Genomic DNA, 24,296 nt, shown 5'->3' on the forward strand with positions numbered 1-24,296 from the left:
GGTCGGGCTATGTAGGAGCCGGCCCCGGCCTCCCCGCCGCCCACACCGCCCCGACCCTTCCCTGCCGGCGCCGTCGTCCTCGCAGCCGCCGCCATGAAGAAGCAGTTCAACCGCATGAAGCAGCTGGCCAACCAGACCGTGGGCAGGCGAGTCTGCCCCCCTTCCTCCCCCTCAGCGCGCCCACCGGGACGGGCGGGCGGCCGGTCCTCCCTCCCCGAGGGCGCCCGGACGGACAGGACCGTCCCCCGCCGTCCCTTCGGTGCGGGGGGAGCAGGTCCGACGGTCCCTCGGCGCCCTCGCCCCTTCCCGTCCCCCGTTCTTTCCCCCGAAAAAAAGGCGCGGCGCCGCTCTTCGAAACTTTACAGTAGGCGGGCCTGATGGGGTCGGTGCCTCCGCTGCAGTTACAGAAGAAGAAAAGCAATCTTTTCCCTGGGCTAGAAAGGCGGCTGCCCGTGGCCTCACATCCCCTTAGGTTTTTGTTCTTCGAGCTACAGTGATTTAAGCCGAAACGACGCCCGGCTCCCCCAAACATTTGGGGAGCTCAGTGTTGGAAAATGGGCCATCTGCACTGATTTCTTTCCCCTCCCCCTTCTTGGTCCCACCTAGAAGTTTCAGCGAAGAGCTGGAAAGGCCCCACTTTAACGTGGTCCCATTGATTCTTCATTCTTTGGGGTCTTTTATTATCATTATTTTAATATTAATAGTGTTCCTGTGATCGGTGATCATAAGACTGGTCGTAGGAAAGCTGGAAAGGCCCGACTTTAACGTGATCTCATTGAATCTTTATTTTGGGGGGTCCTTTATTGGTATTATTTTCATAAGAGTATCATTATTGGAGTCGGTAGCAGTGAAGTGCTGGAAAGACCGGACTTTAACCTTGTCCCATTGATTCTTCATTCTTTGGGGTCTTTTATTATCATTATTTTAATATTAATAGTATTACTGTGATCGGTGATCATAAAACTGGTCGTAGGAAAGCTGGAAAGGCCCGACTTTAACGTGGTCTCATTGAATCTCTATTTTGGGGGGTCCTTTATTGGTATTATTTTCATAAGAGTGTCATTATTGGAATCGGTAGCGGTGAAGTGCTGGAAAGACCGGACTTTAACCTTGTCCCATTGATTCTTCATTCTTTGGGGTCTTTTATTATCATTATTTTAATGTTAATAGTATTATTGTGATCGGTGATCATAAAACTGGTCGTAGGAAAGCTGGAAAGGCCCGACTTTAACGTGGTCCCTTTGAAAAAGTGTCATTTTGGGGGGTCTTGTATTGCTATTATTTTAATGAGTATCGTTATTGGAATCGGTATCAGTGAAGAACTGGAAAGGCCCGACTTTAACCTTGTCCCATTGATTCTTCATTCTTGGGATCTTTTATTATCATTATTTTAATATTAATAGTATTGTTATTGGTATCAGTGAAGAGCTGGAAAGGCCAGACTTTAACCTTGTCCCATTCATTCTTCATTCTTTGGGGCTTTTACTATCATTATTCTAGTATTAATAGTATTGTTGTGATTGGTAATCATGAAACTGGTCGTCGGAAAGCTGGAAAGGCCAGGGTTTAACGTTGTCCCATTGAATCTTCATTTTTTGAGGTCTTTTATTGCTATTACTTTAATAATAGTACCACTATCCGAATCGATATCAGTGAAGAGCTGGAAAGACCAGACTTTAACCTTGTCCCATTGATTTTTCATTCTTGGGGTCTTTTATTATCCTTATTTTAATATTAATAGTATTATTATTATAATCGGTAATCATAAAACTGGCCATTGGAAAGCTGGAGAGGCCAGGGTTTAACGTTGTCCCATTGAATCTTCATTCTTTGGGTCTTTTATTATTATTTTAATAATAATAATGGTATTGTAATCGGTGATATAAAACTGATCATCGGAAAGCAGGAGATGTCAGGGTTTAATGTTGTCCCGTTGAATCTTCATTCTTTGGGTCTTATTATAATTGGTAATCATCACAAAACTGGTAATCGAAAATCAGGAAATGCCAGAGTTTAGCAGTGTCACATCGAATCTTCATTCTTTGGGTCTTTTATCATTAATGATAATATTATTGTAATCGGTAATCACAATACTGGTCATCGGAAAGCTGGAAATGCTAGAATTTAACATTCTCCCATTGAATCTTCATTCTTGGTATCTTTTATTATTATTATTTTAATAATAATAGTATTACTGTAATCAGTAATCATAAAACTGGTCATCGGAAAGCTGGAAATGCCAGGGTTTAGCATTGTCTCAGTGAGTCTTCATTCTTGGTGTCTTTTATTATTATTTTCTTAAACTTGGGAGATGTCTAGGTCAGTCGGAAAGGTGAAAATGCTAGAGTTTAACATTGTCGCATTGAATCTTCCTTCTTGGTGTCTTATTTTTATTTTCTTAAACTTGGGAAAAGTCTAGGGTAATCCAAGTCAGAGAAAAGGCAGCCCTGCCCAGATTAGTATAGGAAATTAGTGTTGTGGATGAACTAGTATGAATAAGCTACATTCACGAAAAATGAAATTTTCAGAGCTAATTTTGGGTCAAGACGGCCCATCTTAGAAAAAAAAAATTCCCCCTTTTCTCATACATTTTAGTGGGGCCTTTTAGATTTGGTTAGCCGGAGAGAGTGGAAACGATACTGTGGGGAAGTAATCACTCATTTGGAGATGAACAATGTGTTGCGATCAGGAAACCTTCCTATGTATTACCAAGTTGAGTCGGTCCCAATTAGAAAGTTAAGGTTGGAACAGATTCCAAATTTGTGGCTTTATTTAAATGTATGTTGTACACAATAAAATTCATAAAACAGTTTTGATCAGGTAGCATTTTTTTGGATCATTTTAGAGAGTAATCACTTAAGGAAAAAACTTAGCTGTCATTAGCAATAAGGTACACATTTTCTTGTGTTTGGATGTTTGTTTTACTTCCTCTTCATTTTTCATTATTTGATTTGCCCTGTTTCATTTCCCCCAACTTTTTGCTTAGTTTTGTTTTTAAACTCCTTTCTGTTACTCCACCCTATTGTCTTGGTTTGCTTCCATCTTGTATTCGGAGTTTACGCCACAGTATTGTATAAAACAGTGAAGTCAGTTTTTGTTTGGCTGAAAGAAATATTATGAAAATGTGCAAAAGGCATGGCTTGGTAATCTGAAAAAAGTCAAGCCATTGGCTCCCAGTATGGTTGGGAAGTACAGGCAAGTGTCGACTGCTGAGTGTTTGGACTATGTGCGATAAAAAGTGAAGACAGTTTAATGCAGTCAAAAAGAGCATTAAGAGATAATATTTGTTAGACTTTTGATCTGTTTTTTGCTTCTATTGGGTGAAAATGTCTTAAAATAAGACTAGTTTGAGTTTCCACCAAATATGCATCTGTAAGAGGCATTTTTACTTTATCTCAAACAATGCTGTTCAGTGCTCTTTAAAGGCAAACAAAAAACTCCAAGGTCAAGTCTATAGCAGGCCAGCAAAGTACTTTTGAATTTCTGAAGTTACTAGTTTGACTTGCTGTCTGTAGAGCCAAAGGGAGTTATTTATTAGCTTATGTGAGAAACGCCCAGATAATACCATCAAAGGGTGTTAAGGCAAACTGGATCGTTGGGGGTGGGGAACCTTTAATTGTAGTTGAATCCATACCAACATTATCTCCGGTAATATAGAAATATGTAATTGCCGACCATTCTGGGAAGGCCGTAGCAAAGTATTTGAGAGAAACCTAGTTCCAATTTTGCAAAACTGTGGGAGTGTGATGCTTCGAGTTATTGTTATTTTTGAGCCTGACCTTTTGATCATAGCACTTGAAGGTGCATTACTTTACTGTTGCACACTAATGGAAGTTACAGCTATGAGAAAACCTCCAAGGGTGTGGTAGTAATACATCTTTAAATACTCTCCCATTTGTTTACCAGGCGGCTTGTTGCTCTGCCTGTGCTGGAAATATTGGTATTTATTGGCTTCATTAGAAACATAATAATGATGGCATTTGTTAAGCCCTTACTATGTGCAAAGCAGTATCAGTCAACTGTTTTGTAGCAGTAATGTTTTTAAGTGAAACGGGAGCTTATAGGAGATGTTCAACAAGTGGGATCTCGAGAGGGGGTGTTGGGATAATAATATTATTATCATGGTGGCATTTGTTAAGCCCTTACTATGTGTCGAGCACTGTTCTAAACATTGGGGTAGAGAAAAGTTGATCAGGTTGGACACAGTCCGTAGCACTTGGGGCTCAAAATTTAAGTAGGAAGGAGAACAGGTGTTGAATCCCCATTTTACAGTTGAGGAAACAGAGGCACAGAGAAGTTAAGTGAAGTGCCCAAGATCACCCGGCAAGCAGTTGGCAGAGCTGGGATTAGAACCCATGTCTTCTGACTCCCAGGTCCGTGCTCTTTCTGCTAGGCCACACCGCTTCTTGGTAGGTAAATAGGTGTCCAGGGTTGTGAGGGGATTTAGAAGTAGGTGTCAGGTAGCCATCTAGGAATGGATTTGCGCCCAGAGGAGGCAAGGTCCCGGGAATGGCGGTTTTGATTTGGGGTGGTGAGAGCAGTAGCACTTGGAAGGAGACCTCATCCTTGTATTTGGAGCATCCCCATTTTCACAATCATTCATTCAGTCGTATTGAGTGCTTACTGGGTGCCAAGCACAGTGCTGTGCACTTGGGAGAGCACAATATAACAACCAATAGACACATTCCTGGCCGCAACAAGATCACAGTCTACAATCGAAGGTGGAATCCCAGCATGGGAGTGGCCACCTCAGAATAAGCCCTGTAATGAGGTTTCGAGGGAAGGTACTGAATAAAGAAGGCGGAGAAGGGAGTGACTCTGGGGCAGGCAAAAATGTCTGGGAAGGAAAGCAACCCTGAAGCAGAGTTGTTCATGGGAGGGTGCTAGGTGTGCCATGATAGCAGTCCAAAGAGTACAGGGTAAGTGTAGCTGGGAAAGGGATAATAATAATTGTGGTATTTGTTAAACATTTATGTACGTTGGAGTAGATGGAAGATCACCAGGTCCTACAGTCTAAGGGGGGGGGCAGATATTGAATCCTCATTTTGCAGATGAGGGAACTGAGGTAGAGAGAAATTAAGCGACCTGCCCAAGGTCACACAACAGGAAAGTGTCGAGACACCATTAGAGCCCAGGTCCTCTGACTCCCAGGCCCAGGATCCCAGAAAGGTGGTGTTCAGGCATTGTTTACCAGGTCGAAGGGGTATTTTAAGGGAGCAAGCACAAGACTTTCCTTTCTCCTGACTCTTATTTACCTGTGCCTCCCCTTTCTTTCTGCTGTAATCAATCCTCGATACTGTATGGCCCAATCCAGCTCATTTCTTGGCACACGTGTCAAGATTTTTTGTTTCCTTGAAAACACTCAAGCTCTTTAAAATCTTGAGTTAGTTGAATCAGGTGGTGCTCATGTTAGTTGAATCAGGTGTGAAGCAGCATGGCTCAGTGGAAAGAGCCCGGGCTTGGGAGTCAGAGGTCATGGGTTCAAATCCTGGCTCTGCCACTTGTCAGCTGACTGTGGGCAAGTCACTTCACTTCACTGGGCCTCAGTTCCCTCATCTGTAAAATGAGGATTAAGACTGGGACCCTCACGTGGGTAATCTGATTACCCTGTATCTACCCCAGCGCTTAGAACAGTGCTCTGCATATCATAAGTGCTTAACAAATACCAATATTATTATTATTACTCCGACAGAGGGTGTGTTTAGAAGAGAGGGAAGTGGACCAGTGTGTGAATTGGTCTGAAAGAATATTCCACTTGCTGTATTCGGACTGACATAGGACTCTAGCCTAACCCTTTTGCTGAAAACGAGCCTTCCCAGCTATGATGGATGCTCTGCACGTTGCTCTGCTGCTGTTGTTTCCCAGCATTCCACAGCTGTGCCACATTATTTCAGGTGACTTTAATTTGCTTCAGGGCCCCTTTAACATCTCTTTGCTCTGTTTAAAGTTTATCCACTGTAGATCACTCTTCAGCAACTTTGAAAACTAAATGGAATAAGTGTTAATCTGCACTACAACCCTGATTGCCTTCAGGAGCAAATATAGGTCTCGGTGAACTCAGGGCTTTAAAGCCTTTTGAAGAGTTAATGCACTTTATTTTCCAGGGAAGCTTAATTACCCTATCTCCATAGAACCAGTTACCAGCGCTAATCTGTAGAACAGTGCAGGATAAAGGAACAGGCTATCGGTTTTGGCTCAGGACAAAGATCTTGGGTCGGAGGCTCATCCGTCTTTCTCATCGTCATCAACCGGTAAAGGGAAGCAGTTTTGATATCATCCCTGGCGTTTCTCCTCTGAGTTGCATCTGCTACCCAGCAAAGATTGTGTCCTGAACTGTTTTACCCTTCCAGTTACATTGTGATTCCCAGAACATAAAAGTTGAAAATGCTGAGTAGTTGATTCAGAATGAGAGAAGCCTGGGAGGTGTCAGAATAAATATCCCAGGCAACTTCCTTGCTTTTTGTACATTGGTTCATTCAGTCGCATTGAACACTTATTGGGTGCAGAGCATTCATTCAATCGTATTTATAGAGCGTTTACTGTGGGCAGACCACTGTACTAAACACTTGGGAAGTACAATTCACCAACAGAGTTAATCCCTACCCAATGGGCTCACAGTCTGGAAGGGGGGAGACAGACGACAAAACAAGTGATGGTCTCTTTTGAAACGTTGTGCCATTTTCTTTTGCTCCCCAGAAGTTGTAAAGCTGAAACAGGGTCAGTGAAACGCAAAACATTTTAAGTGGAGGATGCATCGGTGGTGTTTGAGGGGAGGAGGTGTGTAGGATCAACTCTGTGTCAGGGGCCTCACAGCTTCACTACTCTGATTGTTTGTCAGGTCCTCCTGATGGCAGCAATCTGATCGATATCACTGCTTAGGTTTGGATACATCCTGTGATCTTGTCTTATCCAGAAGGCGAAGGATAATGTGGATGACTACCAGCTGTTGCTTGGAATTCTGGCTGTGTGGGAAGAGCCCATCACCATCTAGCTTTCTAATCCTCATAGGACCTAAGATTTTATCTGACAGTATCCCTGGAGTGCAAATGAATTGAGGATGACAACTCAGGTCGATTGGCTAGGCAGAAATCTGTAGCCTTAAAGCGAACTTCAGGGTTGTTTCCATAATCTTTCCATCAGTTTGGAAGCCCCTCTTGCAGGCCGATATGTTTTTGATTTCTTAGATCATTTGGTCGGCTGGATTTTAGGATGGTTAGAGGCCCAATTCTCCTACCCCCTCCCCGTAATGGAAGATTTGACCTAAAAACACATGTAAAATAGAGGGAAAAATAATCAAGGTTAAATTTGGGGCCAGTCAACCTTGCCTCTCCCTGTAAAGTCGATAGAGGATTTTTATCTTCTGCTGTTTGGGGAAGGAATGAAACACTCTATTGTGCCGGCCTTGACTGGATGTTTTGGTTTATGTAATTTTAAAGGTACTTTTGTTAAGGTTGTTTTTTTCCTGTTCAAATTGTTAGGAGACTAATATGTAACAGAATGAAAGAGAAACTTAAGAGTTCCGATTGCCACCCCACACATATCTTTTCTTGAGAGCCTGGTGTTTTTGCAACATTTATCTCCAAAACATCTAAGTGGCAAGGAGCAAGTAGGACATTTTATTTCCATTTCATAGATAAAAGTTAAACCTCTACTTGATTGCCCATTGAGAGCTTGGCAGTCATAAGAATTGCAGTGATTTGCCAAGTTCAGAGGGCCATAAAGAAGGCCCATCAGCTGGCTGACAGGCTCTCTGCCTATGGAGATTGAGATGGGATGACCAAAGACAATAATTCTGTGCTATTCAGCAAAAATATCTCATCTTCAATTTCTAATTTGTGGACCTTCAGGTCTGTGGAGTGGAAAGTTAGAGATTGTCTAGAATATAGAATTCCATTTGGGGCCTATACAACAACTATGATAAAGATTACGTGGTTCCCCTCCAAATCTGAACTTCTGAATTAGCCTACAGCTGGGCCAAGCACAGGTGTGCCTAAAAAGTATCAGTTAAATGAAGACTAAAGACCTCTTCACATTTTGAAGAAACAGAGGTCGGAGGTAATGATAGTGTCAAGTACACATTGCCAGCATCGGTAGTTGGAGATGGCCTTCCGGCTGTATCGTTCTTTCCTAAATGCTTAGTGTACAGTGCTCTGCGCTAAGTATTCAATACATACCACTGATTTATTAATGTAATGAGACCAAGGGGAACCTCGATGGAAAGGGAAGCAGATGCTTCGGAAGAGGTGACTGTTTCAACTTTCCTCCCCTCCTTCCTTTCTTCTGTCTGCCATCCCTTTCTTCCAGGCCCTTTTCTTCACAGCTCCTCTCAGGACACATCTACTCTCTTCCTTCTGCCAGTATTGTGTCGGAAATTCCAAAGACCCTTCTGATGGCCTATGGTATTCATTTTATGCTACTGTATTCCTTCTCTGAACCGTGAGATAGCCAAAACAGCAATTTCATTATTGGATAATTGGGTAGGAGATTTTGACTGTTAGTCTCAATATTGACGGCATGACCTGTTAACCTCCCGGGAGTCAGCCAGGCATTTTCCCCAGGATCCTTAATATACCAAGAAGCACTATTAGCATTTTAACCGAAGTTTTCTTCAAAGAAAGGCCCTGGGACTGTTGATACTTGGGTTTAGCCTGGCTGAGAAATGGTTAGGGAGTGTAAAGTTAATTAGTAAGTTAGGTTCCCAAGACTGGAATAAGGGCTTCTGAACAGAGCAAATGTTTCTAGGGATAGAATCGCTCACTTTAAAAACAAAAAACCCCCCACCAAATAACTTCTCTTTTTACACTCTTCTTTCTGTAGCCTGTCTTGCCATGACCATGGATCTTTACTGAGCTTTTCCTATTAAGTTTTCCACCTCCCATAGTAACAGAGGAACCAGAAGAGATGCTTCCTAGTATAACGCTGTAGTATGTACCCAGAGGTGTGGTCAGCAACTCCAGCAGGAGAAAGATTATTTCAGGGATGTACTCTGGACACCCGACACATATGTTCTTGGTACACTCTCAAGCGCTTGTCAGCTGTGTGACTGTGGGCAAGTCACTTAACTTCTCTGTGCCTGTTACCTCATCTGTAAAATGGGAATTAACTATGAGCCTCACGTGGGACAACCTGATTTCCCTGTATCTGCCCCAGCGCTTAGAACAGTGCTCTGCACATAGTAAGCACTTAACAAATACCAACATTATTATAATGCTCGGTACGCAGTAAACACTCAAATAATGATTGAAGTGCCTAGTGTATTTTTCACATGCTTACCTCACTACAATTTGAGTTATAAATGTCACACCTTTGGGAAAGGAAATTTGGAATGCTCAACAATGAAACATTGATTAAAATTCATAATAAAATAAATGACGGTAAAAGGAACAGGTTCTGTTACCCAAGGAACAGATTCTCCTCTTGTAGAGTGTGGAATTATCACATTTTTTTCCTTTCAAAAAAATGGACCACCTCTTCAGCTAAGAGCATTATTTTCTGAAGTTTTAGCTGGGGTAGCAATTTGACTAGTTTTTACTACCTAATGCAGTGTAACTTGTGTGCGTTGCTCTATGCGGTTAATCCTGTAGAGTAGTCAAGAGGAATAAAGCGTGAGCACAGCAAATTGTAAAAGGCAACTTGTTCAAATGAAAGCAGTCCAGCAAATGGCTTCACACAATTGATTTCCTGATTGTCCAAATTGCTCCTGCTTGTCACAGTTGTCTAAAACTAAAGTTTTAGGGAGGCAGTGTGACCTAATGGAAGGAGTATGGGCTTGGGAGTCAGAAGGACCTTAGTTCTAATTCCAGCTCTGCCACTTGGCACATAGCGCTTTACAGATACTATTATTATTATTACTATTAAAGTTCTTCTCTTTCCTCCTAAATGCACTCCTAAATTCCCCTACTGTCAGCCACCACCCAAGAAGCCCACAGTCATCTCATTTTCAAAAGCAAATAATTCCGTCGATTGCTGAATCCTGGCAACTCTTCCTCTAGTGTGTCCCAGAGTCGCTTGACCCACCTCTCTTGGCTCCTCACAATCCTCCAATGGCTCTTTAATTCACTTAGCCCCAAACAGAAACTCCTTGCCATTGGTTTCAAGGTTTTCCTTCAGCCTTTTCCATTTTACACATGAGTTCGCTTCAAATGCTATCCACCAGCTCACTCTCTTATCCTTGCTAGCACACAGCCTCCTAACCCAGCAGTCACTTGTGTGCATATGTATCCTTCTTTAGCATACATGTCAGTTTTTTTATGGTATTTAAGTGCTTATGATGTGTCCAGGCACTTTACTAAGCACTGGGGTACGTACATCCATGTCCCATATGGGGCTCATAGTCTTAATTCCCATTTTACAGATGAGGCAGCTCTTTCGCTGGGTGGTTGTATTTGTTAAATATTTTGTGCCAAGCATTCTACTAAGTTGTGGAGTCGATGCAAGATAATCATCAGGTCAGACACAGACTCTATCCCACATGGGGTTCCCCAAGATAATCATCAGGTCAGACACAGACTCTGTCCCACATGGGGCTCCCCATCGCCTTGATTCTATTTAGTTGCCATTGTTTTTACGAGATGTTCTTCCCCTTGACTCTATTTATTGCCACTGTTCTTGTCTGTCCGTCTCCCCTGATTGGACTGTAAGCCCGTCAAAGGGCAGGGACTGTCTCTATCTGTTGCCAACTTGTTCATTCCAAGCGCTTAGTACAGTGCTCTGCACATAGTAAGCGCTCAATAAATACTGTTGAAGGAATGAACATACCTTCCATCTCTTATTTTCAACCTGTATCTTTTTACCCCTGCTGCCTTCAGAAACTCTCAACCAGGATGTTTCCATTTATAATTGACCTTACTTTTGAGAATTTAAATTGCTAATTTGTTTTCAGTCATGACCCTAGAGAGAGGATCTCTTAAGGTTCAAGACAGACCAGAGGGAAAACAGTGTGACAAGGGGAGAGACAATATTTTTATCCTCAGGGAGTTAGTAGAGGAAACAAATATTATCACATAGGACGATCAATGTCTACAACCTGATAATGGTGTAGTTGAGAAAAGGAGGACTATGAACTTCAAGAAAAGTCTGAACTGTATACATGTATTGATATAGAAATAATTTGAGAAGTCCATTGTTGATTGGGTAAGGCAAAAAAAAAAACCAGGTTTGAATTCTGTCGCTTTTCAAAAACATCTTGTAGTTCTCTTGGAGAGTAAGGCCACGATACCGTATTCACTGGCATAACTGCCTCCATCACAGAACTCCCCCCCCCCCCCCCAACCTCTCAGCTCTAGATCTTTGAAGGGGAAATAAGATTATTTTGTAAGCAGTGGCAGCAGAGCCCAGTGATGCAAGAAGAGTAGGGACAGTACCCCATGATCCAGGCTGACTGAGGCATGGGAACTCTGGAGTTAGAAGAGAAGTGCCAGAAGATGCTATTGATCAGTGGAGAACTCTGGGCAGGAAAAGAAGTGGTGGGTGTTAATTTATTTAGTGCCTCTTGCTTGCAGCACTTGGAGGATTGCAATAGAAGTTAAAAACACAGTCTCACATACCCGCTTACCACCCTCTCTTCTTCTTTTCTCCCTTTACACCTCTTTTTTCCTTCTTTTTCATTCCTGCTTCTCCCACCGCTAGACTTACTACCCTCCCCTCCCACTCCACCCCTTTTTGGGGGGTTGCAAAAAAGCAGGCAGTTCGGTGAGTAAAAATGGTAATTGGATATGTGAATGAAATAGGAAAACTAGTAACTCCCATTTTTAATGTTTCCAAAATAACCTGTGTAAACCATCATCATTTTATTTTTCCAGTGTGCTTGAGTCATTTCCTATTAAAATAAAGTGTAGTCTTGGAAACATTGACAACTAGGTGACATGGAATGAGCTTGCAGAGGCCTAAGTGAACTAAAACAAATTGATGACATTTGTGAGATGCCAACTGCCCTTTACTGTGATTTAGCAAAATGCAAAAAACAAACTAGATAGAAAACAAAAAAAATTTTCATTGCGGGGGGAGATGGTAACCTTAAAAAAGTAGAGTTTTTCTATTGTAATCATTTTATACTTTCGAAGGTTCATTTCAAATGCTACATCAGTGATTAGACTGTAAGCTCATCAATGGGCAGGGATTGTCTGTCTGCCAAATTGTACATTCCAAGCGCTTAGTACAGTGCTCTGCACATAGTAAGCGCTCAATTAATACTATTGAATGAACGATTACTTGCAGGACTGCCCAGTTGCTACATACCCTGGTTAAATGTGTGCTTCTGGACAGATCATTAACTGAACATCTATTGCGAGCAGATAAGGCATGGTTATTGACCTCAAGAAGCTTGCAATTTAATGGGAAAGTCAAACACAAATTATTTACAGTTACAGTAGTGGGAGCCCGAGAGAGAACAAAACTAAAACTGGTGGTGGCAGGACTTTGAAATGATGAAGAAAAAAGTAAAAAATAGCATAGGCAAAACAACATATGCTTTGTTAAGGGTTGTTGTAGAACTGTAAATGCTAAGATTAGCCATTTGATATACAGAACCTCAGGTGGAGGAAATTAATTGGAAAATTCCTCCTGAAGAAAGTGCGTTTGGGGGAGGGTTTTGAAGATGAGGAGAACTGTGGTCTGGCAGATTTGCAGGAGAAAGGGCTGAGAAGTGGTTGTGAGGTGAAAGTAAAACCCAGTAAGAAGGTGAGCTCAGGAGTAAAAAAAGGCACACACTGGAAAGTAGCAGGTGAAAAGAGCAGATGCTTGGGGGCTGGGAAAAGCCTTAATGCTAATGGTCCGGAGTTGTGCTTGAAGTGGAAGGAAATGGGTAACCACTGGAGGTTTTTGAGGAGTAATGGGAGTGCCAAAAGATTTTTAAAAAAAATAAGTCCAGGCTCCTGGTATAGTGTTGACTGAAGAGGGAGAAGTTGAATTAGGTATATATGAACTAAATATCATTTTGAGTCGACTGTTGACTTGTTCTCCCTCTAAGCAGTAATGATGAGCATCTACTAGGCTTTGGTGTTCCTGAATGGAAGGTGAAAGGATTAGGAATGTCACAAACTTGGCCTTGGGAAGCTGTCTGGAGTCTGCAGATGGAGAAACTTGTATTGAGAACATTCTTTGGACCCTTGACAATTATTATTTCTTAATTAAAAACATCTCCCCAAGAAAAGTAATTGCACATAATTTCAATTCATCTAGCAGGATCTGAATCCTTTTAGCTCTCTTACTATTTTTTGGATATTATTCTGTCATTCTCTTTGGCTCCAGATTGCCATTTTGACTAAACTACACTGATGTAAAGTTTACATAATACATTTATTTGACTGTCCGTCTCCCCCTTTTAGACTGTGAGCCCGTTATTGGGCAGGGATCGTCTCTGTTGCCAAATTGTACATTCCAAGTGCTTAGTACAGTGCTCTGCACAAAGTAAGTGCTCAGTAAATACGATTGAATGAATGAATGACTGCATATAACCCAAATTTTAGTAAATTAAGAAGAAATTGCCATTCAAGAAATTGAGAAGCAGCATGTCCTAGTGACAGCACGTGCCTGGGAGTCAGAAGACCACCGCTTGTCTGCTGTGTGACCCTGGGCTAGTTACTTAACTTCTCTGAGACTCATTACCTCATCTGTAAAATAGGGATTAAAACTGTGAGTCCTGTGTGGGACAGGGACTATGTCCACCTGATTATCCCTTATGTAGCCCAGCATTTAGTTCAGTACCTGGCACATAGTAAGTGCTTAACAAATGCCATTAATAATAAAAAATTGGGGCATTACCTTTTTAATCTTACCTTTTCCTTATTTCAAGAATTTGAAGCGTTAACGAGTTAAAATTTTGCATGAGTTGGAGTTTTGGCCACACCTGCCCGTGTAGATAAGATTTCCCATAGGTAGTAGTCCTCTCAATGCAAAGTTCAGCACTCTCGTCCCCCTCAGAGGCCTTTATAACTTGCATTTCTTTACTAATTCTCCACTTAGGAGTGAGCTCTTTGCTTATTTTTCTGAGAGAAAAGATGTAATATGAACACTAATTTTTACATGTTTTTAGGGCAGCATATTTATTTTTCTCATTTTCAATATGTCAAATTTATTGAGCACCTACTTTGGGCAGGGCACTTTTATGTGACCAGGGAAGCCCCAGGACTGGAGTCTTATGCGTAAATAAGTCTCTCTGTAGCAGTGGTCTGACCTCAGAGATAAAGGTTGCGCATCCAGAGGTGGATTGCTGGATTGAGCTAGTATTCCTATCCCCGCAGTGAAGCTTCGCACGCAGCCCTGAGGCTACTAAGTCTGCGGCTTTTAAAATGTCAAGTTGTTTTATTATAAATTGTTCGACTCTAACCCCAGATGCATTTTAAGGTTCGGTTCATAGCTGCCATTAATTAAGAGAAAAAACCTGGATTTATCTTGGGGAAGAATGTGAAAAAATGAATAGTTTTGCTATCACTATCTCTGCATTCAGTGTTGGGGTGGTTGTAAGAGAGTTGGATGGGGCACAGTCCCTGTTGAACTTGGGGTCACAGTCTGGCTTAGTGGAAAGAGCACGGGCGTGGGAGTCGGTCGTCGTGGGTTCCAATCCCGGCTCTGCCGCTGGTCTGCTGTGTGACCTTGGATAAGTTGCTTAATTTCTCTGTGCCTCAGTGACCTCATCTGTCAAATGGGGATGAAGGCTGAGCCCTCTGTGGGACAACCTGGATACCTTGTCTCTCCCTCACTGTCCAGAACAGTGCTCGGCACATAGCGTTGAGCAAATACATTATTATCATTCTTAATAAGGGACAGAGAAGTTAAGTGACTTCCACGCAGCAAGTAAGTGGCAGAGTCAGGATTAGAAACCGGGTCTCGTGACTTGAGTCCGGTGCTTTTTCCACTAGGTTAGATAGGAGTATCTAAATGATGGCATTTGGGGGCAGAGGTGGGTAGCGCTAGAACTTCCTCTGGACAGTTGGGATGATGGAAATGAGGAACGGAGCACAGGATTCCTTAGATTGATGGTTCCTGTTTGTGTCTAGGTTAAGACTTTGCAGGGTTTCAAAGTGGAATGAACCAAGCTCATTTTCCCTGTCGACATCTCCTCCCCAACCTCCTAGGCTGTCGTCAATTAATCAGTGTTATTTATTGAGCAGATAAATCAGTGTGCAGAGCCCCGTACTAAGTGCTTGGGCGAGTATAGAGTACCGGAGATGATAGACATGTTCCCTGCCCACAAGGAACTTACAGTCTAGAGGGGAAGAAAGACATTAAAATAAATTATAGCTGTGTACAGAGTGCTGTGGGGCTGAGGGTGGACTGAATGAAGGGTACAAAGGGAGAGTGGGGGGGTTGTCATATATGAAGGGGGAGGGAATTTCAGCCCAGAGAAAAGACGTGGGCTGGACGAGATCACAGCCATCCTCTCCATCCCAGATGCCTGCAGTCTTTGTGCCATCCTGACTCTTCACTATCACTTCACTAGCGAAGCAGCGTGGCTTAGTGGAAAGAGCCCAGGCCTGGGAGTCAGAGGTCGAGGGTTCTTATCCCGGCTTTGCCACTTATCTGCTGTGTGATGTTGGGCAAGTCATTTGACTTATCTGTGTTGCAGTTACTTCATCTGTAAAATGGGGACTAAGACTTTGAGCCCCACGTGAGACAACGTGCTTACCTTGTATCTACCCTAGCGCTTAGAACAGTGCTTGGCACATAGCACTTAACAAGTACCAAAATTATTATTATTATTATTATTATTTAACTCTCATATCCAATCCTGCCAAATCCCCCTGGTTTTTCTTTTGCAGTATTCCCAGATTCACCTCTTCCTTTCCATCCGAACTGCTACTGCCCCTGACAATGTGTTCTAGTCATGCCCTGAGGAACAAGCGTGGCCTTAGTGGAAGGAGCACAGAAATGAGTTCTAATGCCAACTGTACCACTTGCCTTCTTTGTGACACCGGGCAAATCACACTTGTCTTCTCTGTTCCTCAGTTTCCTCTTCTGTGAAATGGGGATTTTAGACTGTAAGCCTTCTGTGGGACAGGGACTGCGTCTGATCTGGCTATCTTGTATGTACTCCTGCGCTTAGTATGAGTGCTTGGCACAGAGTAAATGCTTAATAAATGCCATATTTTGAAACGATCACCATTGCATTTGCCTCGTCCCGGGTCTCCCAGTCTCTGGCCTCCTCCCACTTTCCCACCCGGTTCCACTTTTTCAATCTGTTCTCTTCCTCCCACTATTCCTCAGCTCGCTGTTGTTTTTACTGCCTTGCTGTCAACTCTCCAGCCTCTTTTCCCCTTGCTTATGCTCTTTACCCAGCTTAGAATTCCCTTCCTCTCCATTGCAGACAGAGTACTCGCTCTCCTCACTTTCAAAGCCCTCCTAAAATCCCACTTTCTCCAACATACTTTTCTTGATTATTTTCCCAGGAACCACATCATCTCTTTAGCCAACCCAAAAGCTATGAAGGTATTTACACCCTCCTTGTAATTATGTCCAGGAAAGGCGAATGCTGGTGTCCTTAATGACTTTGATCTGTGTGTAGTTGGTCATTTTCTGGTCATCTTCCTGATTGTCAGACTAAGGGAGACTACTCTCCTTTTCAGACTTCCTTGTTCCTTAAGGCAGTGGCAGAAGAGAAATTGTTTCTCTCATGGTCACTCACCTTTTCTCCGGCTCTCTTCTCAGGCTGGGATGCCGGCCCTGCTTTGAGTGTGTTCACTTGTTAAATTTTTTGTCTGACAGATGTAGATGAGTACAGATACTAAAACAGTCATGTCCCAGTATTCCTTATTCAACTCCTGTGCTCCTGGACCAGGGAGTTCCCCATCACGTAAGCATGCTTTCGGCTTACTTGAGTTCTCGAGGAACAGAAACATTAAATCTCTCCAGTTAAGGAAAGCATCAGAATGTTAGGATGGCCCAGTGAAAAAAGACCTGGGGCGTGTGAGTCAGGAGATCTGGGTTCTCATCCCGGCTTTATCACTTACCTGCTGGATGACCTTGAGCAATTCACTTAACTTCTGCCCCTCAGTTTCCTTATAAAACGGGGTTTCAATACCCTTTCTCCCTCCCCCTTAAAGTGTGTGCTCCATTTGGGACAGGTATTATGTCTGATCTGATTATTTAAATCTGCCCTAGCACTTTGTACAATCTTAGCATATAGTAAGTGCTTAACAAATACCACAGTTATTATTATTAGAATGTGAGAATGTTAGAATGGGTTAACCACAGTTCCCAATACGCAGTAGACTCCAGCATCAAAGACCATTTGGGCAGCCGCACCACCGATTCCCAACGCTGCGTACATGCATGTTTGCTTACATGCAGAGCCTTTTACTCTGATACTGCATCGCGCTGTGGGAAGAAGCTTCCCTAGTTCTTCTCTCGCGCTGTAGCTGAAACACGTAGTGAAAGCACATCTCCTGGCAGAACTAAGTGTACTAACTCAGAGTTGGCCAGGACCAAGGAGGGAGGGAGAAAAATCTCTAACTTGTGAGGTAATAAAAGTCTCCGCTCCCAGGTGGGAAGGAGGCTGTCTTAGTAAAGTATCAGGCTTGATGTACTCCAGATAAGAAGGTGTCTGGGAATTCCTTATTTATTAAATATCCCGATATTAAATGCTTTAAGTTGTACATATGTAATACAATAGTGAAAATGCGTGTCAGACTTCAAGACATTTAAGATTGACTGTCAGGCTCTGTTTGATCAGATGAGCAATGTTTTTTTTAAGCAAGTAATGGCATTGAAATCTTTGACAAAATGGCATTTGAATGTTAGTCAGTATATAGAAAATGACTTCATGTGGGTGTGTGTTAATGACCTAAGTTAGCAAACTGCAAACCGGTTTGAGACTTTATGCAGTGTGAGTTGTTGATGTCATAAGGAAATTTGTCCAAGGTACTGGGTATCAGAATATTGTACGTCGAGTGGCATTTGATTGTAAGATAATTGTGGCCCAAGGAGTTCAGGTAAAAATTGCACTAATAAGGAATTATAGTAAATGAGCTGCATCTTCGTTGTTTTATTTTTTTTAAAAAAACCAAAAACTAAAAACAATCAGTGCAGGATGAGGGAGGCTCACAGCAGGTCATGCCAGAACAGGGTAACTGGCAGGCGAGAGCGAGAGTGTTTTTAAGAAGGAAGAATTGTGGGAGGTTGGAGAGTGGTGGTACTTGTCTGCTGAGGGGTGGGGCCTAGTGGGTAAATTGGGGTTGTTCCAGGGAAGTGTTTACAGGGGTGGATTCGACTATGACGACAGACAAAACCACAGCATTGGGGCATTTCCCAGGCTAAGAGAAGTTTGTGGTTGGAGGAGGTGGTGAAGAGGAGCACGGATGTATGGTTGAGAACTGTGTGAATCACGAACATATGGGTCTCAGAGCAGCGTTGAAAATAACCTGGAAAGGTCTGGAACTCAACTGCGGTGAATGAGTAAGCCCCACAGCGGCTGACCCGGTATAAAACATCATTGCCCTGTGGCAGCAGTCGTGGCCCTGTCGGCCAGCAGTCCCAGCCCCTGCTACATCTTAACCTCCAGCAGCCAAAGCCCCCCTTCTTCCATCTTGTCTTTGCTCAGAAGCCAGGGATATACCCAGAAAGAATGGTGGTCATGAGTGGGGCCATGGTGGCGGATCCAGGCTCTTCCCCTGGTCCCGGCATCCGCTCCCCATCGCCTGAGCCTCCTCACTCCCGAGTGGGGCCATGGTGGCAGATCCAGGCCCTTCCCCTGGTCCCGACATCTGCTCCCCATCACCCGAGCCTCCCCGCCGCTCTCCCCAGCCAACAACAGCATCATCCTAGTTAAAGATGTACTTTCTACCCTGGTCCCAATAGCTCTGAAATCTTCAGGTGAAGGAATATCCCAGGGAGGTGGACTGACAGCGAGTTTGGAAGCCAAATTGGTTATCAGCTGGGACCAGTTTCCCTGGTTACCATTTCTTTGGGGTCCTTTCCAAGCCTTTAGGATCTGTCCCAGCGGTGAATCTGGGGTAGTCCAGGCCCTTTCTCAGAGACAGTGCGACCTAGGTGATCCTTGAGAATGGAGTGGGTGTTTTGTCCCATCTTTGCTTTTTCTCTCTAATATTCACCTATTCATGAGCCATGATTTTTTTTCCTATTTAGTAGAAAAGGGAACATAATTTTTTGGCATCATTCCTGTGACTCAGCAACGTATCAGTTAGCTTTCTCCATCGGTCTTTACTTTTCTCCTGTGCAACTAGTTTTTGCTGTGACAGGTATTTTCGTATAGATCAAGTACCCTTCCATTTTCTGAGGCTTACCTAATTGAATGAATTATACTTTCCTCCCAGTGATGTTGCAATATTCTAGATGTTTCCTTTACTGAACCGAGCGGTGCTGAAATAACCATGGCTTCAAATTGCTAAAATTTTGATGTAACATTTGGTTACAGATTAATTACTTTCCACTGGGACAGTATTTAGTGCTTACTGTACTCAGAGCTCTGTACTAAGTACTTGAGAGAGTACCATACACCAGAAGCCGTGTGACCTAGTGGGTAGATCATGGTCCTGGTGAGTCATAAGGACCTCAGTTCTTATCCTGGATCCACCACTTATCTGCTCCGTGACTTTGGGAAAGTCATAACTTCTCTGTGCTGTAGTTTCCTCATCTGTAAAATTGGAATTGAAACTGAGCCTCATGTGAGAAAAGGATTGTGTCCAACCTGATGATCTTGTATCTAATCTACCCCAGCACTAAGTACATAGTACAGTGTGTGGCAAATGGTAAGCGCTTAACAAATACTATAAAACAACAGAGCCGGTAGGCATGTTCCCTGCCCAGTACGAGTTTATTTACAAACTGAGGACCAACTCTTAAATCCAACAGATGGAAGTTACGTTCCTCAAAATGTCTAACTCTTTTTTTCGGTCTGCTCTGTTCTATTAGACTGAATTTAATACATCCTTCAAGGCATTTACAACTCAGTAACACTTAGGAGTATAATATAAGGTTGTCATTTTATGAACTATTCTCAATGAATAGCTTTTGAAATTTCAGACAAATGCTTTTTGCTTTCTGTTCGAAAGTAAGGATTGCAGTTTATATACTCTAGCAGTTTCAGCTGCACAGAAGAATGCAGAGGTTATAGGAGTTTAAATTTGTATTTTGTCTATTCAGTATAGACAACGCACATTCAGCGTATCATGTACCATTTACCGAATTTCTGCCTAAAGAGCTTTCCAAATTGCTTATTTACTTGAAACAAGCTGTAAGTTCCATTAGCTGTCTGTTTATATAGTGTGGGGTTCTCAGTAAAATGCTGACCATGACTGGGATAGAGAGAAAGCACCAGCAAGCAAGAAGGAGGTTCTGGTGTTTATATTTCATAATTGCACCAATTTGTTTTTATTAACCATCTGGTCCATAGCCTCCCCACAGACTCTCCTTTAGAATCCACCGTTAGAGAGTTGGGGAAAAGAGAAAAAATAAGACGCCACCTGAGGTTTTTCCCTTGAGATACATCATTTAAATGATGAAGTAGAGATTTCTAGGCAGAGGATTAATGATAATGCTTTGTGTGCATCATTCAAAAGAAGATGGATAATTCACACTTGCTACTTGTATAACTACCAGATTACAAAGCTGGGACTAATTTTTGTCAAAGCAGAGGTGGATTATTTTTTACAGTATTTAAACTCTTGCTTTGTGCCAGGCACTCTACCGAGCGCTGCAATAGAGCCTAGGTAATCAGGTGGCTCACAATCTTTTCCCCCGTTTTATAGATGACGTGACTGAGCACAGAGAAGTGAAGTGACTTGCCCAGGTTCCCACAGCAGACAAGTGGTGGGGTTGAAATTAAAACCCAGGTCCTCTGACTCTGGGGCTCCTGCTCTTTCCACTAGGCCATAGTACTTTTCAAAGTTTAAATAGGTTGTCATTAAATGAGATCGTAGCTTCCCCCTAAAATTTGGGAATCTAGGGTCTGAACAGCAACAAATCCTCAAATATTTCAACAGTAAATTTAGATTTGCAAACACAAAGTGCGTTTCACCATACCTTCTCCAGCTTAGCCCATATTGGTTAGATAAAACTGCTTTATTTCTGTTGGAAAGAAGTTTACTGTTCACTGGGACCAAAGAGTTTGTTTTGATGATTCAAGATAGGATCATCGGTTAAAAAAAAAAGTGATTTATACAATTATTCTGAAGGAAAACTTTATGATGAGTATAGGTTTGGGGAGCTGATCATCCTGGACAAAAACAACAGTCATAACCATGTTTCAAAGATTGTCCATCAGCAGCTAATTCATTCACAAGCTTACAGTGTAAAGCAAACACAACATTATAAACATGAGCCTAAGAATGTAAATGGAAAACAGCTGTTTGTGTCTGGGGCTAGAGTGGTGATAACAGACCGGCAAACTGAATCCAAAATCAGACATTCTGCTGGTTGAAAAACTTAAAAAAAAAAAAAAAAGAAAAAGGTGGGGGGGAACGAGAAAAAGGTTGTTTGTTCCCCCTAAGAATGATCCGTATTATCTTCTCCACAGCAGCATTTGAAAAATCTCTCTAGGTAAGAGATCACCACGGAGACTATATTTAGTAACAGTATCCACCCTGTACCCGCAAAAAAGAAAATCTACTTACTCGGCCTGAACTGCAACTCTGCCCCTGATGCCTGAGGGTTGGGAAGGATGAAAAGACTTTTTTTTTTGCCGGTTTGAGTCGGGTACAGTTGGATGATCTGTGGGTACGATCCTTGTGTCCCAGACCCTGGCAAGATGTCACATTTCTGTGTACCCGCAGAAGGTTAGCTAGCGGTTACCCTAGAAGCAGCGTAGCTTAGTGGAAGGAGCATGGGTTTAGGAGTCAGAGGGCGTGAGTTCTAATCCCGGCTCTGCCACTTGTCTCCTGTATGACCTTGGGCTTCTCGGTGCGCCTCAGTTCCCCATCTGAAAATGGGGATTAAGACTGTGAGCCCCCTCGTGGGACAACCTGATTACCCTGTATCTACCCCAGCGCTTAGAAAATTGCTCAGCACATAGGAAGCGCTTAACAAATACCAAAATTATTATTATTACCCTCCCCTCCCTCCCCTCGGGGCATTATGGTACCGGCCAGGGCCGAGGCTGGAGGGAGGTGGGGTGGCCTCGTGATAGGCCATGACAATGTGCCTGTCTGTAATTCCACTTGCTCTCTTGATGGCAGTGGCTGTTCATCGATTAATTCATTCATCCCAAACCAGTTGATTTTACTTTCCCTGTCCCCTGACACCCCCCCCCCCCCCCCAAAAGAAAAAACCCCTGTCTGACTGACCGGTACCCATATCCAAATGCTATTTACCTGACTCAATCACCTGCAGTTTGACTCAGGGGCATCACTGGTTGAGTTGTGTAAGCCCATCTCTAAATGTGAATAATGATATTTCCCCCCCCCCCCCCCCCGCCTCTAGACTGTAAACTCACTTTGGGCAGGGAACCTGTCTTCCAACCCTATTATATTGTACTCTCCCAAGTGCTTAATGCAGTGCTCTTCACCCAGTAAGTGCTCAATAAATCCCACTGATTGACTTTTGTGTACCTCTGCCAGGGAAAATATTTGATTACTTAATGGAAAGCTGGTTATCTGAACTAATATGGAAGAGGCTAGGTCGTTAATAATTTGGATAATTGAAGATAGGCAAAGTGGGCTTTCAGATGTACTGGCTCAGTTAGTTTTTTGCTAGGAGTTGATCTAGTCTTTATAAAAAACCTCAGGTGTATCACATTCGGAAAACTGATTTGCTTGGTAATTTTTTTTAAGCCATGCAGTTTGCCTGTTACAGGTGTTAACATGAGACTATTTAAAATTTGGGACTCTGTTCATTATACTAAAACTGAAGCATATGATTATTTCAGCATTCCAACTGGAAATATGATTTAGTAAGCACCTTATTTCTTATCCAGAAAATGGGTAGTACATTACCCCTGTACTCTGCTCCCTTTAGCAGACCTACAGAAGAGATAAAAGCAGGTAATTAGCTGTTGGAAGAATTTACAACCATGTGGACAGGAACCATTAAACTGGAATATGGGGTGGTCCAATTTGCCTGGGCAAATGTAATCAGCTATATATGTTTCTGTTAATGCATATTTTTCGGGGTTTATTGTCTGTCAGAGTATAAGCTTCCCAAGGGCTGGTGTTATCTTCCTTTTTCATTCTTCACAGAAGTTAGTACATTGTTCTACATTCAGTGGTCATTTAATAAATGAAACAAAACCTAGCTGTTAAAAATCATCTTGAATGGACACTATCACGAACTTCGCCTATCCTGCTGATAACTTTCTGTTCTGTAGTTCTTTTTAGTTCTTTTTTCTACGGTCTGACTTTAACTGAGACCTGAGAGCTCTATATGGGACCTGTCCTTACCCCCCCGCGGGATAGTCAGGCCTACAAGTTTTCCACGAACCTGCCTCAGTCTCTGCCCAGCTTGCTGGAAACAGTAAGACGAGAACGTAAGACGAGAACCTCTAGATCAGCCTCCTGCTGGAGCCTCAAAAGTCTCAGCTTGGGAAGCAGGAAGGCGGCCCCTCCCCGGCCAGAGTCCACTGGCGGACGCACTCCAGCTTTCTCCAGTCCACTTCCCTCCATCCCGAAAGTCTGATCAGTTTCCCGCTCTCTCTTCCAAGGTTAGTTTTTCCCTCACCATTCCAATGCATCCTTGAGGGTTGGGGTGGAGTGAAGAGGATGCCAACCTTCCTTTCTTTGGATGGTACAGTTACCCTAGGGTGGTGTGCTTGAGCAAAGATCTCCCCGCGTTCCTTTCAAGGACTGCGTATCACATCAGCCTTGGACCCAAAAGAATAAAGCATACCTAAACCCCCTGTGGGAGCAGCCTAGTTTGGGGAATAAAAAAAAGTAAAAAAAATGTGGTCACCAGCCCTTGAGGATCTTAATCTCTTGTGGTAGAGACATGTGGACGCATGTACAGTTAGGTAGAGAAACAGCGTGGCTTAGTGGAAAGAGCACAGCCTTGGGAGTCAGAAGTTGTGGGTTCTAATCCTGGCTCTACCACTAGTTTGGGTGACCTTGGGCAAGCCACTTAACTTCTCTGGGCCTCAGTTACCTCATGTGTAAAATGGGGATTAAGACTGTGAGCCCCACATGGGTTAGCTTGATTACTTCGTGTCTACCCCAGCGCTTAGAACCATGCTTGACACATAGTAAGTCTTAAACAAATACCATAATTATTAATCGAGACGCAGCATGGCTTAGTGGATAGAGCGTGGACCCGGGAGTTAGAAAGATCTTTGTCCTCTAGTCTCGGCTCTGCCGTTTGTCTGCAAGTCATTTCACTTCTCTGTGCCTCAGTTATCTCATCTGTAAAATGTGGTTTAC

The 24,296-nt window shown here is 43.0% G+C and overlaps 1 protein-coding gene across 4 annotated transcripts in view; it reads left to right on the forward strand.

Annotated features, from left to right (window-relative positions):
* Positions 1-24,296, forward strand: part of ARHGAP17 (Rho GTPase activating protein 17) — a 116,912-nt gene continuing 92,616 nt past the window's right edge. For 2 of the 4 annotated variants that reach the window (XM_039910945.1, XM_039910942.1), the window contains exon 1: positions 1-146. In XM_039910945.1, the coding sequence (XP_039766879.1) occupies positions 94-146 (53 nt within the window). In that variant the 5' untranslated portion in view covers positions 1-93. The remainder of the gene's footprint in view (positions 147-24,296) is intronic. The other 2 variants (XM_029058152.2, XM_039910946.1) reach the window with 1 other exon arrangement.

Source organism: Ornithorhynchus anatinus, chromosome 2, assembly GCF_004115215.2.
Source record: "Ornithorhynchus anatinus isolate Pmale09 chromosome 2, mOrnAna1.pri.v4, whole genome shotgun sequence".
Classification (NCBI taxonomy): Eukaryota; Metazoa; Chordata; class Mammalia; order Monotremata; family Ornithorhynchidae; genus Ornithorhynchus; species Ornithorhynchus anatinus.